We start from the raw sequence: 16,017 nt of genomic DNA on the forward strand, positions 1-16,017 counted from the left end.
CTGCTGCCAGAGAAGCAACAGCAAGCACAGATATTTCGCTGCAGTGAGGGCAACAGCTCCCTCTGTTGGGCAAGCTTTGATGGCACCACAGAGTCCAACCATGTCCTGTGTGCTGGGCCTCATTATTCCTGGCTGGCAGATGTCCTGTTTGACCACGAATTTATCTGTCCATGAAGGTACTTTATCTGCCCCCCATCCCAGTAGTATCTGCGCACCCTACACATAGTAATGGGTATATTCCCCATAACACTGCTGTGAGGCAGGGCAGTATTGTTGTCCCCATTTCGCAGAGAGGGAACGGAACCCAGGCACACACAGATTCCAGGGCTTGCCACAGGTCATACAGGCAGTCTCAGATGGGGCTAGCAATTGAACCCTCAGCCCCCATCCAGTGCCTTAACCACAAGATCATTCTTCATCTCTGAAGATGAGACTGGAATCTTGGCACGGTTCCTAGTGTGGCAAGTGCCCACCTGGCTGAAACCACTGTCCCACGTAGTACTACTGGGCCATGTTATTGGTGGGAGACTGGAGACTGAACTTCTTGCTTTCTCCCCCCTCAGGTCATAACTCTGAGGAGACTTCCTGGAAAGAGTTGGGAACATGGTAGAACAAGCACACTGGGTGCTATAGCAGGGGTGAGAGGAGAGGGGAGGGGTGATGGCTGGAGGGTCACTGAGAACAAGGGCACCTCCATCACTAACCATCCCTCCTTTTTATTTCCTCTGATATGCAAGTATGTCCATGAGCCTCTGTTTTCCACAGGGTGGATTTGATTTAAATCAAATTGATTTAAATCATGATTTAAATCACTAGTCAGGAAGACTCGATCTAATCATGGATTTCTACATAAAAGTGCATTCTTGTTGGTTATTATAACCTTAATACATGTTCTTCACAACTCAGAGATAGATGTAGGTTTCATTTTTAGAAGGTACACATTATACATTTTTAAACAGTGATTTATTTTGAAAACTTTTCAGATTAGTTTTACAGCTGTATCAGAAAATGAATGATTGTTTGGTTATTTCATTTATCAGAAGTAATTGAAGCAGATATTTATGACGTCATTTTGGGAGGTGAACTATCTCCAATTCAACAGGTTAATTATTAATATTTGGAGAATTTTCTTGCTATGCTGTACTAGGAGAAGAACATCACCAGACAGACATTTAAATTGTTTTATTTAACTAAAACAACAATGTTAAGTATTGTGGATTTTTTTCTTCAACAGCAAACATAATATTTTAACAAAACAAGCATATGTCCCTTGCTTCTCACATTTATCTCCAGACTTCTTCTCCTTGTCCAGATCTATTCCACCCGCAACAATCTTCTATTCATTGAACTTTTTGAAACTTTTCACTTTTAGAGAGAGGTAAGGGATTGTCTCTGTGTACACAAATTTGCAGAGGGACAGTAGGGTTCAGGTCTGTTATTTCTCACCTCTATATATTTTAAAACATTTTTGCTGTTAACAAGCATGTTATCTCTGGAGACACAAATCCACAGTTTGAGAACTGCAAAACTAAGCATCTCTGATGGTATCTTCTAGACTGAGCACTGAGTCCCATTGGGTAGATAGAAAGATCAACCTAAATAATCTGTACAGAAGCCACTGGAACCCCATCCAACTGGGTCCCTAATCCATGAAATATTTGAACTCATTTACAAAACTTTTCTTAAACATTACATGAATATATTGTCTCATACTATAGAATTAGAATTTATAATCCCTATTTCATGCTGAGATATCTTTGAGCTATAACATACCTTAATTAACTATCTTTAGATAGGTTTTTTTCCTCAAAAAGCATTTTATCCAAAAAATCCGATTTTTTTAAAAAACTTTTTAAAAAATCATTGATTTTTATCCATCCTGGTTTTCCAGTGGGCTTCAGTTTTAACTCCTGTCCTCCCTCTCTGGAACTCTCACAGGCCTTTGAGTTGGCAGAGCGGGAGCTGGGGATCCCCGCCCTGCTGGATCCCAACGACATGGTCTCCATGGGGGTCCCCGATTGCCTCAGCATCATGACCTACGTGTCTCAGTATTACAACCATTTCACCAGCCCCAACCAAGGTGAGAGCTACGGCCTATCCTTCCAGCTTCCGCCCTGACCCCCTCTGTGTTATTTAAGGGAACTCAACCATGCTTTTGCAATCTCTCACTGTGTCCCTCTCCACTCGGGTAGTGAACTCATCACAGCTTCCTGTTTCCAACCCAGTGCTTCCTTTTCCAGCCCAGCGCATTCCTGTGGAATGTGCCACTTCAGGAAGTGACTGGGGAGGAGCGGGGGTGATTTGGCCTCCTTAAGTTAGCAGAAAGTATGCTTGAGTTAATCACCATTCTCATAGCCCAGCAACAGCTGGGAGGGCAAGTAGGTCTCATGGCCAGGAAGTTGGTGAGGAGAGAGTACCCAGATCTTCCCTTGTTTCCATCTTCCTTTGGGGATAGGCATCGCAGCCGCAGGTGCTGTTGTACTTCAGGGTGCCCTGGATGGTACCTGGCTCTCACTGGTCCCACTTGAACAGTGAACAAAGGGCGGGGGGAACTGGAGTGATAAGAAGCTTAGTGCCAGCTGCCCAACAGAGCATCTTTCCTGTAGGGAGCTGGGCTTCCCACTCATCCTTCCTAGCTCTACTCCCCTGATCTAACCCCCCAGCCCATAACAGCTTATAGTAAACCTCCTCCTGTCTAATATGCACACCAGCCCTTCTCAAGAGAGACCCTGTGTCCGATCTGAGGACTCCGTCCAGGTGTTAACAGACTACAGGTGCTCCCCTCCCTCCAGGTGTTAGTGAGTGTCAGCCCTGGTAGTAGTAGGGGTTTTGTCATATCCTGAGGTCTGCACTCAGGAGCGTGAGCCCCAGGGGGCTGTAATAATACTTAGCACTTACCCAGTGCTTTGTATTCTTTAAGCATTATCTAGCTGATCATCACAACACCCTGTGAGATAGTTAAGTGGTGTTATCTCCATTTTACAGATGGGGAAACTGAGGCATAGAGGAGGTGAGTGATTTGCCCAGGGCCACAGAAGGGAGTCATCAGAGCTGGGATTAGAATGCAGGGCTTCTTGATTGTCAGTCTTATGGCTAATCCATTAGCCCATGCCTCTCCCTCCTTCCTGGAACAGGTACTGAGGTGTAAAAAGTGGTGAGGTCCCATCATGGGTCACAAGGCCAGATGATTTTCCTACACCATGTGCTTTGGATGAATCATCCACTTCTGTCAGTGGCTGATTCCCCTTTTTCTCTTATTCTCTCTCTCTCTCCCTCCAGCCAGAGTCCCTCCGCCCATGAGGCACCCGGCTGCTGCCTCATCACCCCCTCTGCCAGCTCCCAAGAAGCCTGTGCCTGCAGCGGAGAGCACCCCAGCACCACAGGTACCTCATCTATTGTAGCAAGGTTAACCCCATCTTTCAACTTTCTGTGCACTGTACTCATCAATGGAGCATCTGAGTGAGCATCTGGCACAATGAGAGGAATCCAAACAGACGGTCTGTTGCATTCTCATGGCGATCGGGGGAGGTCCCGGATGACTGGAAAAAGGCTAATGTAGTGCCCATCTTTAAAAAAAGGAAGAAGGAGGATCTGGGGAACCACAGGCCAGTCAGCCTCACCTCAGTCCCCGGAAAAATCATGGAGCAGGTCCTCAAGGAATCGATTCTGAAGCACTTAGAGGAGAGGAAAGTGATCAGGAACAGTCAGCATGGATTCACCAAGGGCAAGTCATGCCTGACTAACCTAATTGCCTTCTATGACGAGATAACTGGCTCTGTGGATGAGGGGAAAGCAGTGGATGTGTTATTCCTTGACTTTAGCAAAGCTTTTGATACGGTCTCCCACAGTATTCTTGCCAGCAAGTTAAAGAAGTATGGGCTGGATGAATGGACAGTAAGGTGGATAGAAAGCTGGCTAGATCATCGGGTTCAACGGGTAGTAATCAATGGCTTCATGTCTAGTTGGCAGCTGGTATCAAGCGAAGTGCCCCAAGGGTCAGTCCTGGGGCCGGTTTTGTTCAATATCTTCATTAATGATCTGGAGGATGGCGTGGATTGCACCCTCAGCAAGTTTGCAGATGACACTACACTGGGAGGAGAGGTAGATATGCTGGAGGGTAGGGATAGGATACAGAGGGACCTAGACAAATTGGAGGATTGGCCAAAAGAAATCTGATGAGTTTCAACAAGGACAAGTGCAGAGCCTGCACTTAGGACAGAAGAATCCCATGCAATGCTACAGACTTGGGACCGAATGTTTAGGCACCAGTTCTGCAGAAAAGGACCTAGGGGTTACAGTGGACGAGAAGCTGGATATGAGTCAACAGTGTGCCCTTGTTGCCAAGAAGGCCAGTGGCATTTTGGGATGTATAAGTAGGGGCATTGCCCTCTATTCAACATTGGTGAGGCCTCATCTGGAGTACTGTGTCCAGTTTTGCGCCCCACACTACAAGAAGGATGTGGAAAAATTGGAGAGAGTCCAGTGGAGGGCAACAAAAATGATTAGGGGGCTGGAGCACATGATTTATGAGGAGAGGCTGAGGGAACTGGGATTGTTTAGTCTGCAGAAGAGAAGAGTGAAGAGGGATTTGATAGCTGCTTTTAGCTACCTGAAAGGGGGTTCCAAAGAGGAAGGATCTAAACTGTTCTCAGTGGTAGCAGATGACAGAACGAGGAGTAATGCTCTCAAGTTGCAGTGAGGGAGGTTTAGGTTGGATGTTAGGAAAAACATTTTCACTAGAAGGGTGGTGAAGCACTGGAATGGGTTACCTAGGGAGGTGGTGGAATCTCCTTCCTTGGAGGTTTTCAAGGTCAGGTTTGACAAAGCTCTGGCTGGGATGATTTAGTTGGGGATTGGGCCTGCTCTGAGCAGGGGGTTGGACTAGATGACCTCCTGAGATCCCTTCCAACCCTGATATTCTGTGATTCTCTGGGACATGAGAGTGAGTGAGTGAGTGTGTGTGTTTTGGTGTGTGTTTTGCTTTGTGGTGGGTTACATTGGGAGAAGGGTTCAGCTTGAGGAATTCTCTTTCTCTGGAGGTCTTGGGAATTAAATGCTGCTCACCACCTGCTTCATTCAGTGAAGAGGGGGAAGAAAGTGCAGTGTGCAATGCAAGATTGTTCTCTGAGAAGCCAAAGGTTCCTGTGTAACCCCAAGACCCTTCCCTTTGGGGATGATGGAGTAAGGACACAGTCACTGGGATGGGTGTGGGCAGGGGATTGCCCTTCCCTTCCCAAAACTCTGCCTCAGGATTCAACAGCAGGCAGGGATGCCTCTTCCCTGGGATGGACTAGGGCTGTGACTGAAGCCCCTGAATTGGGTAGGGGTTAGAAATGTCCCTTTCACCTCTTCCCTTCCTGGATCGGGCAATGGTTAGGAAGGAGGATGAGGATGTCCGTTCTGTGCTGGGACAGGACTCAGGGAGCCTTCCTGGGGATTGGGCTGGGGGATTGGGACAGCCCTTTCTCCGGGACTGGCAGGGGGTGGGCTGAAACCTAAATGTGGGGGGTGAGATAATTGCTATTTCTTTATATTGTCCTGTTCTTCTGGGTGGGGTTACACCCGAAGTTCAGCTGCTGAGCAGATCTCTCTTCTTTTACTGCAGTAGTGCCTGTGGCCCCAGTCAGGATTAGGACCCCATTGTGCTGAGTGTGGTACAGACGCTTCGTAAAAGACAGTCCCTGCCCCAAAGAGCTTCCATTTGAAATACACTCTGTCTCGATTGCTGCCCCTCCAGTCTGCACTCTCCTTGTGTTCTGCCTCAGGATGATGTTGCCGAAGGCTTGGCGGAGCGATCCCAGCGCAACACGCTCAGCAGCACCTGTGCGGCCTGCCACCAGCACGTCCACCTGGTTCAGCGCTACCTGGCCGACGGCAAACTGTACCACCGCCAGTGCTTCAGGTAAGCCGCCTGCAGGCCCAGAGCAACCCTCCATCGCTGCTCCTCAGCACAGGCAAACTGTACCGCCGCCAGTGCGTCAGGTAAGCCGCCCCCAGGCCCAGAGCAACCCTCCATCGCTGCCCCTCAGCACAGGCAAACTGTACCGCCGCCAGTGCGTCAGGTAAACCACCCCGAGCCCCAAATTAACCCCTCCCTGCCTGAGTTGACCTGTAGCCACAGCCAGGTGTTACCACCAGATTAATGTTGTCTGTGTGTTTGTGTGTGTCAGAACACTGACACTGAGGTGTTGGAACAGACCAGTAGGCCAGTCCAGGAGCCTGTCTGCAGCCGTGACTAATGACAGGAGCTTTTAGAGGAAGGCAAAACAAACTCTAATACATATCCCTGTGCAGTACTGTCTGATGGCAGGAAGAGGATTTCTACCTGTTGCTGTCTCATACCCTGAAGACTGAGGATTGAGACCTTGGTAACTTTACCCTACATGTTGTATCTCCAAATGTTCTCTTTAGCAACTTCTCATTCTTTATTGACTGTTTTGAGTGATTCACCTCAGTAATATCCTGCAGCCGTGAGTTCCATGGGTTAATTGAGGTAAAAATAGCCTCTTTTCTCCATGTTCAAACTTTCTGCCTTTTAATTTCATTGCATCCTCCCTCAGTCTTGAGCTTATTTCTCTAGATTTCAGCGTAAACAATGGTAAACCAGATGTCACTACAAGAGCCCTGAGTGCCCTGGCACCTAATTGATCTTACAGCCACCAGCTGCACTGAAACCAACTGGAATCAACCAGCTCAGCTCTTGTGGTAGTGAGTGCTTGAGTGGGCTTTTCTTTTTGGCTCTCATTGTACATAGTAAGGAGCAGGGCTAACTTCCTTATTCCTGATTTGAATTACGGTAGTGCCAAGAGAGCCCTGTTCAAACAAGTAGTGAGACAGGCCCTGCCCTGAAGAGCTTATAGTCTAACTAAATATGGCAAAAGGTGAAAGAAAGATTATTATTTCCATTTTATAGACAATGGACAGAGGCAAAGAGAGATTGAGTGACTTGCCCAGGGAGTCTGTGGCAGAGTTGGGAACTGAACCCCGGACTCCCGAGTCCCAGTCTAGTGCACTAACCATATGGCCATCCTTCCTCCCTCCCTCAGCGTTTTAAATCTTCCCTCTTGTAGAAGGCCCTTTTCCCACCCTCTCAGGACAGTTTGTGTCTCTCTCTGGCAGGTGTAAGGAATGTTCCAGCACACTACTCCCTGGATCCTATAAGCCTGGGCCAGAGTTGGGCACTTTTGTGTGCACCCAGCACCGGGGCAAACTGGGCCTGAGTGGGAGGACGGAGTGCAGGCCCAGTCCTGACTTTCAGCACCTGGGCAAGAGGACTGAGGCTGGGGCAGCCACTGTGGGTGAGGATGTCCCCCCCGAGGAGGAGGGGAAAGAGGACGGTGTCCAAGTATCCCTGGCAATTGCATCAAAGAGCCACCCACCAGGAGAGAAGGAGGCGGGTGCAGCGGAGAAGGGCCACGCACCCAATGGAGCAGAGACAGCAGCGTCCCCTGTCCGTGCAGAGAACGAAACGCTCCGCTCTGAGCCCTGCTCCCAAACTCCACCCAGGCCTCCTCTCCCCAGCAAACCACCAATGCCCAGCCAGGACAAAGCCAGCCCACTGGATGGACGGCTCAAGGACACTCGTCCCACCCCCGCCCCAAGGAGGGGCGCAGACGCAGCAGCCCCGTCACCACCAAGCTCTCACCCCGTCCCTCGGCCTAGATCCAACCTGCAGAGTGAGGCCTCTGAGCCAGGACCTGGCCTGGTGAATGGTAAGAAGGTGCAAGGATGTCGTGTGCGGTGGTCCCCATTTCCCCATTGCAGTGCAGCTTACGCTCAGCAAAGCCTCTGTCCCCGATGAGGCTCAGAGATGCCGTTCCCCAGCCCCTCTCAAAGTGACACCCCCAGATCTCTGATCGAACCTTGGTCTTGATCGCTGAGCCTCTATCTGCCAGCTGTCCCCAGAAGGGGCAGAGTAGTGCAGAGGGGTCTGGTGCCCTAGTGGTACGCAGTATTTGGGCCTGACAGAGTATCTCAATGGCGCGTTAACAGCCACTCTCCCCAGCGCTGCTCCACAGCTTGCAGGAGGCGTGAGTGAGGGCAGCTGCAGGAGGTGTGTTTGGGTTAACAAGATCACCCAGGCTGGAATCTGGCCTGCGTGCTGCGGCTGACACCCCTGTGCCAAGGGGGAAAATGCTGTGGGATCTGCAGAGAGCAGGAGCAGCCAGAAGACAACAGGAAATCCATTGAGCTTTTCATCTGCTTCCTAATGGCCTTTTGGTTTTCTTACCATGTGTCCTGTATCTTTCCCGTTGCCTGTCTAGGTAGGGTACCTGAACCCGGCCCCCCAGTCCCCAAACCAAGAGGGAGACCCACCTCCTCAGATCGGTAGGTCCTTTGGCTTGCCCTGAAACCATATAGAACAGAAGGGATTGTGCATGTGGTTAACTCATAACCTCTCCTTCCAGCCCCACCCTGCCCTGGCTGATCAGCTGGCATTGGGGAGGGCGGGCCTTGTGGCTAAGGCCTGGGGAGACCCCCGTTCTGTTCCAGGCTGGGACTCAGTGCAGGGCTAGGGCAGTGCTTCCCAGACATTTTACTGAGCCCGCTCACCAATTCCGTTTGGTCTCTTTTGCAACTCACCCATTGGGAGTGGGGGAGAATCATAGACCAGTGTCCTTTGCCTCCTCCTCGCCCCACCGAGGGAGCACCAGCTACCCTCAGCAGCTCCATCTGCCCTTGCACCATGACCCTAATCCCCCAGCCCAGTGTGGAGGGGAGGCCTTGGCTGGAGAACATCCCATCCCTCACACACCCTCCAGTGGTGGCTCCTGTCCCGTGGGGCTGGACCCAACTCCCCACCCCAGATGTTGCAATTTGTGGCTCGGGGTTGCAGTCCACCCTGTCATGACAGAGGGGCAGCTGGGCTAAACCTAAGTGGGAAGCTGGCCCCAGCCCTGTAGGACAGGAGCTGCTGCTGTGGGATGAATGCAGGGCGGCTTTGCCCTCCAGCCGCCCTCTTGGGGCCTCCCCTCTGCACTGGGCCCACAACCCGTGTTGAACCTTCCTGCAATCCACTGTTTGGAAACCACTGGCCTAGAGCAAGTCCCTTCTCTCCTTGTGCCAGCCTTTCCCCATCTGTACCTGGGGGGGATAGTGCAGTGTCTGCCATTCAGGAAGACTTCTAAAGCGCTTGGAGATCTTCATGTGAAAGGGGCTGTGGAAAGGCAAAGAACACATTTAGTACTCGTATCTCAATGTCTGTACTTTGGCCTGTTAACCTTTTACCCCCAATCGGGGATATTGCAGATTATGTATTCCTTACGCCATCCGATCTTAAACTGAACTTGCACCCCTTGATAATCTGTATGTTATTCCCTGATAACCAGAAACTTCTGCGCTTAAACTCTGTACTGTTCGCTTTTTTAAACATCATCTTAATAACATTTTTTAAATTTGATTGATGTATTCAGGGTTCCAAGCCACCCTGAATTGGCAACACTGAACAGCTGGGGAGGCGGAAATGCTTGGCTGCCTGGGGGAATGTTCCACTGGGGAACATTCCTGGGCAGGGGTTTCTGTTTTGTGCGTATGGCTGTAATGGTGACACTTTGCACCTATACAATGCTTTTGGTCTAAAGATCTCCAAGTGATTTGCAAACACTGGTCTGTATCATTGTCCCCATTTCAAAGAGAGAGAAACTTTGAGGCACATAACGAGTAAAAGCACCTCACCTGCTTCAATGAGCAGTGGGGCAGTTGGGCACCTGTGACATTTTCTTGTATTGATTATTGGCTGAAAACTGATTCAGTGAACTGCCCCCACTGCATCCCCCTCCCCAACTCATTGTGTAAAGAGAAGTGACTCATGCTGGGGGAGGGGCAATTCTCCAGCTCAGCCAGCATGCCCAAAGATCCCAATAAACAGCCCAGCTGGCTGGAGCTATTTGCTTATGAACCCCACGGCCCCCAGCCATTAGCAGCATGTCCACTAGGGGTGGGAGATGGTTTAATCTTTCTTGCTGTGGTGTGAATGGGGGATGGGAGACCGTCCTCATTTCCTGGGACTGGCCAATTAATATCGTTTGCCAGACAGTGAAATCAGGGCACAGATCTCTGGTTCCCAGCCTCGTTAGTGAGGCTGGAAGGTTTGTGCTTCCCCAGCCTGTGAACCCACGCGCCGAGTCATACCCTCAGCCTGTCTCTGGGGGTGAGTGCTCTGCAGAGAGAAGGCAGGGGGAGCCTTAACCTGATGTTTTCCCCCTTATGAGCAATGTCCTACCTGGTTTGTCTTGAATTCTCTCTTCCATGTGTCGTCCTCATCCCCTCTCCCTCCCTGGCCCCACTCTTCTCTTCATCTAGAGCGGGAGCTGCTGTGAGACCAAAGGACCCTCCATGGATTGCGTTGGTCCAGCCAGAGCCCAAGAGGAAGCCGGCTCCTCCCCCACCAGGCAGCAGCCAGGAGACCCCCATGAGGGCTTTAGAGGAAGAGGAGGAGCAGGGGAAAGGGAGGGAAAGGGAGAGCAGATCCGCCAGCAGGGAGCCCAAAGCCTACAACCCCTTTGAGGAGGAGGAGGAAGGTGCAACACCAAAGAGCACGCCAAAGCAGGATCAGAGTGAGAGCACGACAAAACCCACTCATCCCTGGTACCGCATCACCCCCACCAGCAGCCCCAAGACAAAGAAACGTCCGGCTCCACAAGCACCCAGCGCCTCCCCCCTAGGTGAGTCCCTCCCACACAGTTCCATGCCCAGAACATCCTACACAAAACTCCTGTCTCTGTCCCCTTTGGACACCAGGGATAGGCAGCCCCGGCGCTTTCACCTCTCCAGCAGGCAGGGCAAATCCTAATGTCTATGCCAGCTGGCTGGGCTCTGTGCTACCAAATCCTGCTTCCCATCCAGCCTCACAGGGTGGGGGTCTGAAGGGTCTCGCTCCTGAAGGTGCCTCTTGAAGTCTCCATCTGTAGCTGGTGTGTGTGTGTGTGGGTATTTGTTACTTCCCGTTCCCCTCTGACCTCTCTCTTTCCTTTGTAGTTCACCACCCCATCTCCAGGCTCTCTCACTCAGAGCCATCCTCCTGCACCCCATCACCTGCCCTCAGCCTTGAGAGCATCAACTCCGAGTGTTCAGCCAAGGCTGCTGGTGACCTGGATGAGGCTTCAGTGCCCAAGAGCTCCTCCGAACCCACAGTCCATGCGCCAGCTGCTTCCAAGATCTCCTGTGCAGACACTCCACTCACCATTGTCTCCTCCAGTGAGAGCCCCGCAGCCCCAGCCAGCCTGTCTGCCAACTCCTCCTTCTCTTCCTCCAGTGAGCTGGCCAGCTCCAGTGGGGAGGCACAGGGGGGAGCTCAGCAAACCAGCAGGAGCTTTTCTGCCAGCAATTTAAAGACCAGCCCCAGCCCACTGCCCCCCAAGCCTCCTGCTGGTGCTAGTCCCACACCCACCCCGTTGGCCTCAGACACAGGTGGAGGAGGCCCCAAGAATTCCCCATCGCCCAAGCCGCAGCTGAAGGTAGGTTGGTGCATTTCTCCTAATTTCTCCTTTTCTCCCACCCCTCACCATCCCTCATCACAACAATCATCCTATCCTCCAAGGAGGCCCGTTGGAGATGCCCTTCAGTGCCCTTTGGGAGGGGAAACCCACCCTTGCCAATAGGCCTCTGGTCTTGAGCTTCTTGCTGTTTTTCCACCTCTCCACCTGGAGACATCTCCACGCTGGAGCTGAGGGTCAGGCTACCAGTCACCAACTCTCTGCTATCATATGGTGATGTCTTCACCCCAAAGCAGCTCTGGCACCACCAAGTGGTGAGACTCTGTACTTTGGCTTTCAGCAGGAACATGCTGCTCTCGACCCATTTGTGCACCATTGTTGGCACAAAATATGACCACCAAGAGCCAGGTCAGGCAGAGCTAGAGCTAAGATTCTCACAGTTTGGTGGGGTAAGTGCTAGGTAAATGGTAATCATGCTCTTATTCACCCTGCCTCATGGTACAAATCAAAACAAATGAAAACACTGCTCAAAGCAAAATAGCTTTTCATGCTATGATTAAGCTGTGGAACTCACTGCCACATGACATTACTGAGGGAAATGACTTAGTGTGATCAAAAAAGACTAAATATTGATACAGATACGAATAGTATCTGCAGTGACACTGACTAGGATAAAATGATCAGGGATATAAATTCTTATGCCTCAGGGGACATGCTAATCACTGGTTGGAGTTAGGAAGACAAACCTCCCATCATGCAGTGAGATGCATTCTGGGGGTTTATATCTCCCTTGGAAGCATCCAAGGCTATCTGCTGTCATAGACAGGATACCAGAGTATCCAAAGGGCTGCCTACGCTCTTGAATTTTGTAGCTACAGTTCCCCACCAATGCAGCTCCGGCATGGAAGCAATAGTAGAAACTGTGGTGTAGACAGGACTTGGGTGTTTTTAGCACTCTGGTATCAAACCATGCTCTGGAGCTGCACTGGTGGGGAATTACACCTGCAGAGTTTGCTCCTGTAGACAAGGGCTGGTGGACCAGCTGTCTACTCCACCATGGTAGAAGTGGGGATAGTGGCTTAGCTGGACCATTGCTCTGCTCCAGTATGGTAGTTCTTGTGAGAGGGCGTTTGCTCCGTGTTCATAACCTGCCTGGGATCTGCTTTCTTGCTCTCTCCTGGGCACCAAATCATCTTCTTGTTTTTTTTCCCCAGTCTTCATGCAAAGAGAATCCCTTCAACCGGAAGTCGTCACCTGTCACCTCCCCCTCGGCACAGAAACCCCCAAAGGGATCCAAGCCAGCGCGCCCTCCTGCACCAGGACATGGCTTCCCGCTGATCAAACGCAAGGTAAAGGGGACAGAGAAGCACAGGGGCAAATGTCACCTCCGCACTGTCTGCTGGGACTGCAGCTCTGCTTGCTGAACCCCCATTTCCTTTCCTAGCTTCCAGCAGCGGGAGGGATGTGTGGCTGGCTGTTGAGGGATCTGCAGGATGGGTGGAGAGCCCCCTTGTGCGCACACACTGCCTAGAAGGCTCTTCAGAGGGGTGTACATTGACTTGCATCAGTAGTGGCTCCCTTTGGGAGCTGCAGGTTGGCCAGACTGCCTAGAACCAGCCACCCAGGGCCTGACTTTGACTCCCACTCTCTTCTCCCCTCCACTTGGGGAACGAAATGGTCTCTTCAGTCTCTGCCCCAGGCATGTCCTGATTCACCGTATGGCACAGCAATTGCCAGACCTCAAGAGGGAGTTGTCTGAACAAGAGGGGTGTGCTGAACGAGGGGGGTAAAGGGTATCCACACCACTCCCCCAAGATCACTGGGGGCCAGTTTGAGCTGTCGATGGAGAGAGATTTTAATGCGTGGGCTGCAAGTGCATCTTCCTCCAGCAGTGCCATTAGTCTGTGTGTGATGGAGCAGGGTGGTTTCCCCCAGGAGATGTTTGATTTTTTCTGATGCTGTGTTAGTCCTGTGGGAGGGAGTTGGTCACTCCCATTGCTCTCCCTCCTCCACAGAACAGTGCTAGTTTCCCCTGCTCTTTCCACTGCCTGTCAGGGAGTGCGTTGGGGTCCCCAGGCAGGATGCTGGAGCAGATGGGTCAAGGGCTGCCCAGGGAAATAGCAATGGGTGTTCCTGTTTGTGTGGTTTGGTAGGTCCAGGCGGATCAGTATGTCCCAGTGGAGGATATTTACGGAGAGATGGACACCATTGAGCAGCGGCTGGACGAGCTGGAGCACCGAGGGGTGGAACTGGAGGAGAAACTCCGTAGTGTCGAGAATGGTAACATGGATTGTACCAACCGTGGGGGTTGGGTGGGGATGGGGGAGGGGAAGAGAATATGTGTCATAGAGGATAGGGAATTTTAAGATGTAAGGGCTGTACCACCCATTATAGGGGGGAATGAGGAAGGAGAAGTAGTGGTAATATGCTCTCTGTTTAAGGCTAGGGTGATGAAGGATCAAGGGAGTTGAGTGGGGGAAGGGTGGGGCCATGCCAACTGGCTTGGGCTATGAGGAAAATGGATCAGAACCGTCACTTCCCCATGGGAGGCTGAGAACTGTTTAATTCACTCCACTTCTCATGTGTTCAGGCGCTGGATGAGGTCAGGTTGATTATAAGTGAATCTCTCCCTCCCCAGCGTGGCAGAGCCTGCCTTGGCCTGCTGCGTTGTGTGGGCAGAAAGCCCTGAGGAGCGTATCTGAATTCTTTCTCTGCCTGGTTTGACTGGCAGACAGCCCCGAGGACAGCCTGCTGGTGGACTGGTTCAAGCTCATCCACGAGAAGCACATGCTGGTGCGCCGTGAGTCTGAGCTCATCTACATGTGAGTAGGGGGAATGCACTGACATGCTGCCTCCAAAGCTGGGGAGGACGGAAGAGCTCCCTATTCCCACCTGAGATGCTTTACCAGAAGGCCCTGGTAGGCTTCCTGGTCAAGGGGTGGGGCTAGAGATCTATGAAGACATTTGACTCTTTGTCCAAGAGTACTTGGAACTCCCCAGAGACTGGAGCTGCAAGAGCTGTGGGCTTCCCTATAGCCAGTGCTCCTGCAGTGTTCCCCACTGCACCTCCTTCTGTAAGAGCCTGTGAGCTCCCTATAGCCACCATGCCTACATCAGTCTTTACTGGATGAGGCTGGGGCTAGCATTGCTGGGAGTACAGCCAAGGCTCCTGCCCTTTCACTGCAAGTCTCTTGATGGGTAAGGCTAAGGTCACAGTTGTTACTTTCAAACCTGACCCCATGGAGATCACTTCCCAGAGAGGACATCTGCTTTCCGGAGGGATCTCTCTGAGCCTTGCAATGGGTTTTTGATGGTGTTTCTCTTTCTTTGCAGTTATAAGCAGCAGAACTTGGAGCAGCGTCAGGCTGATGTAGAGTATGAACTGCGGTGCCTTCTCAATAAGCCGGGTAAATCTCTTGGTACTGGTGAAACACCACCCTGAGCAGGTTCTCTGTCCCCCCAATGCCCATTATACCTTCAGTCATGGCTAGTCCCTGGGTAAAAGGGACCAAATGAGACTTGCCTTTGATGGATATTAATACTCCTCCTTAAGTGGCTGCAGGGTGGCTGTTGAGTAACGAGGCAGTCCCTCCCCAGCACCAATTCCTGAGCATGCTGTCTAGGCTGTATTCCCAGTCCCTGCATTGAGAGGCCATCATTCTAACCTCGTATAGAGGTCCACAGAGTCATCTGCTAGGCTCAGGACAGGAATCAAACCCAGGTCTCTTGTATGGCACTCCATTCCCCTGAGCTCCTTGCCCAAGGGAAACTTAGTCATTTAACTCCCTGTCTTTTCTGGGGTGGGTAGCTAAGGACTGGACGGATGATGACCGAGAGAGGGAGACGGTGCTAATGCAGGAGCTGGTCACCATTATTGAACAACGTAATGCCATTGTCAACTGCCTGGACGAGGACCGGCAGAGGTAACATGGTGGAAAGGGGGAGATCTGGCCAAAACCCGGCTGCCTTTACTGCCCTGTCTGAGTGACACAGTGGAGAAGGTGGTGCAGCCCACCTGTATGGGGTGAACGTGTACTGTGTAATGCAACACCATGATGCCACTGTTACTGACAGAACTTCCGGAGGGTCCCCCGTTCCTTGTTCCTGTGAATCAATGCTACTGATTTGTGGGGATGGTGTGTGTCTGTGTATCTCTGGATGATGTCTGTCCTGGTATGTGTATATGGGGAATATGTCATAACTGTAGCAAGGGATTATGGGATACCAATGACCATAGTGGTCATGAGCAGTGGGGAGCTCTTCTCTTCCAACAATGTTGTGGCTGTTGTCCTCAGAGTGGAATCTCAACAGTTTCCCACTGTTTCTTTCAGAGAGGAAGAGGAGGATAAATTGTTGGAAGCCATGATTAAAAAGAAAGGTAAGAAAGTGAATGGGAGCCTCATTCCAATACTGGAGGACTTCAGAGTCCTGGTGGCTCTCTCTCGCTCCCAAGGAGAGGGCAGAAGAATAAAGGGCATTAGTATAAATGCACATGAACATGTGTATGTGTCGAGAGATTTATTCTATTCTATATAGGTTCTTATATCACACCCACCACTTCTGAGAATCTTCCACAAACGCA

The 16,017-nt window shown here is 51.2% G+C and overlaps 1 protein-coding gene across 5 annotated transcripts in view; it reads left to right on the forward strand.

Moving 5' to 3' along the window:
• The window catches only part of MICALL1 (MICAL like 1), a 29,755-nt gene that overhangs the window by 10,183 nt on the left and 3,555 nt on the right, over positions 1–16,017 (forward strand). For 3 of the 5 annotated variants that reach the window (XM_073325923.1, XM_073325900.2, XM_073325908.1), the window contains exons 3-15: positions 1,939–2,080; positions 3,280–3,383; positions 5,766–5,902; positions 7,120–7,712; positions 8,265–8,328; positions 10,303–10,664; positions 10,978–11,456; positions 12,650–12,784; positions 13,589–13,715; positions 14,167–14,257; positions 14,769–14,842; positions 15,244–15,358; positions 15,767–15,813. In XM_073325923.1, the coding sequence (XP_073182024.1) occupies positions 1,996–2,080; positions 3,280–3,383; positions 5,766–5,902; positions 7,120–7,712; positions 8,265–8,328; positions 10,303–10,664; positions 10,978–11,456; positions 12,650–12,784; positions 13,589–13,715; positions 14,167–14,257; positions 14,769–14,842; positions 15,244–15,358; positions 15,767–15,813 (2,413 nt within the window). In that variant the 5' untranslated portion in view covers positions 1,939–1,995. Of the gene's footprint in view, positions 1–1,938; positions 2,081–3,279; positions 3,384–5,765; positions 5,903–7,119; positions 7,713–8,264; positions 8,329–10,302; positions 10,665–10,977; positions 11,457–12,649; positions 12,785–13,588; positions 13,716–14,166; positions 14,258–14,768; positions 14,843–15,243; positions 15,359–15,766; positions 15,814–16,017 lie in introns of those variants that run through there. The other 2 variants (XM_073325915.2, XM_073325934.2) reach the window with 2 other exon arrangements.

Source organism: Lepidochelys kempii, chromosome 1 (genome assembly GCF_965140285.1).
Source record: "Lepidochelys kempii isolate rLepKem1 chromosome 1, rLepKem1.hap1, whole genome shotgun sequence".
Taxonomy (NCBI): domain Eukaryota; kingdom Metazoa; phylum Chordata; order Testudines; family Cheloniidae; genus Lepidochelys; species Lepidochelys kempii.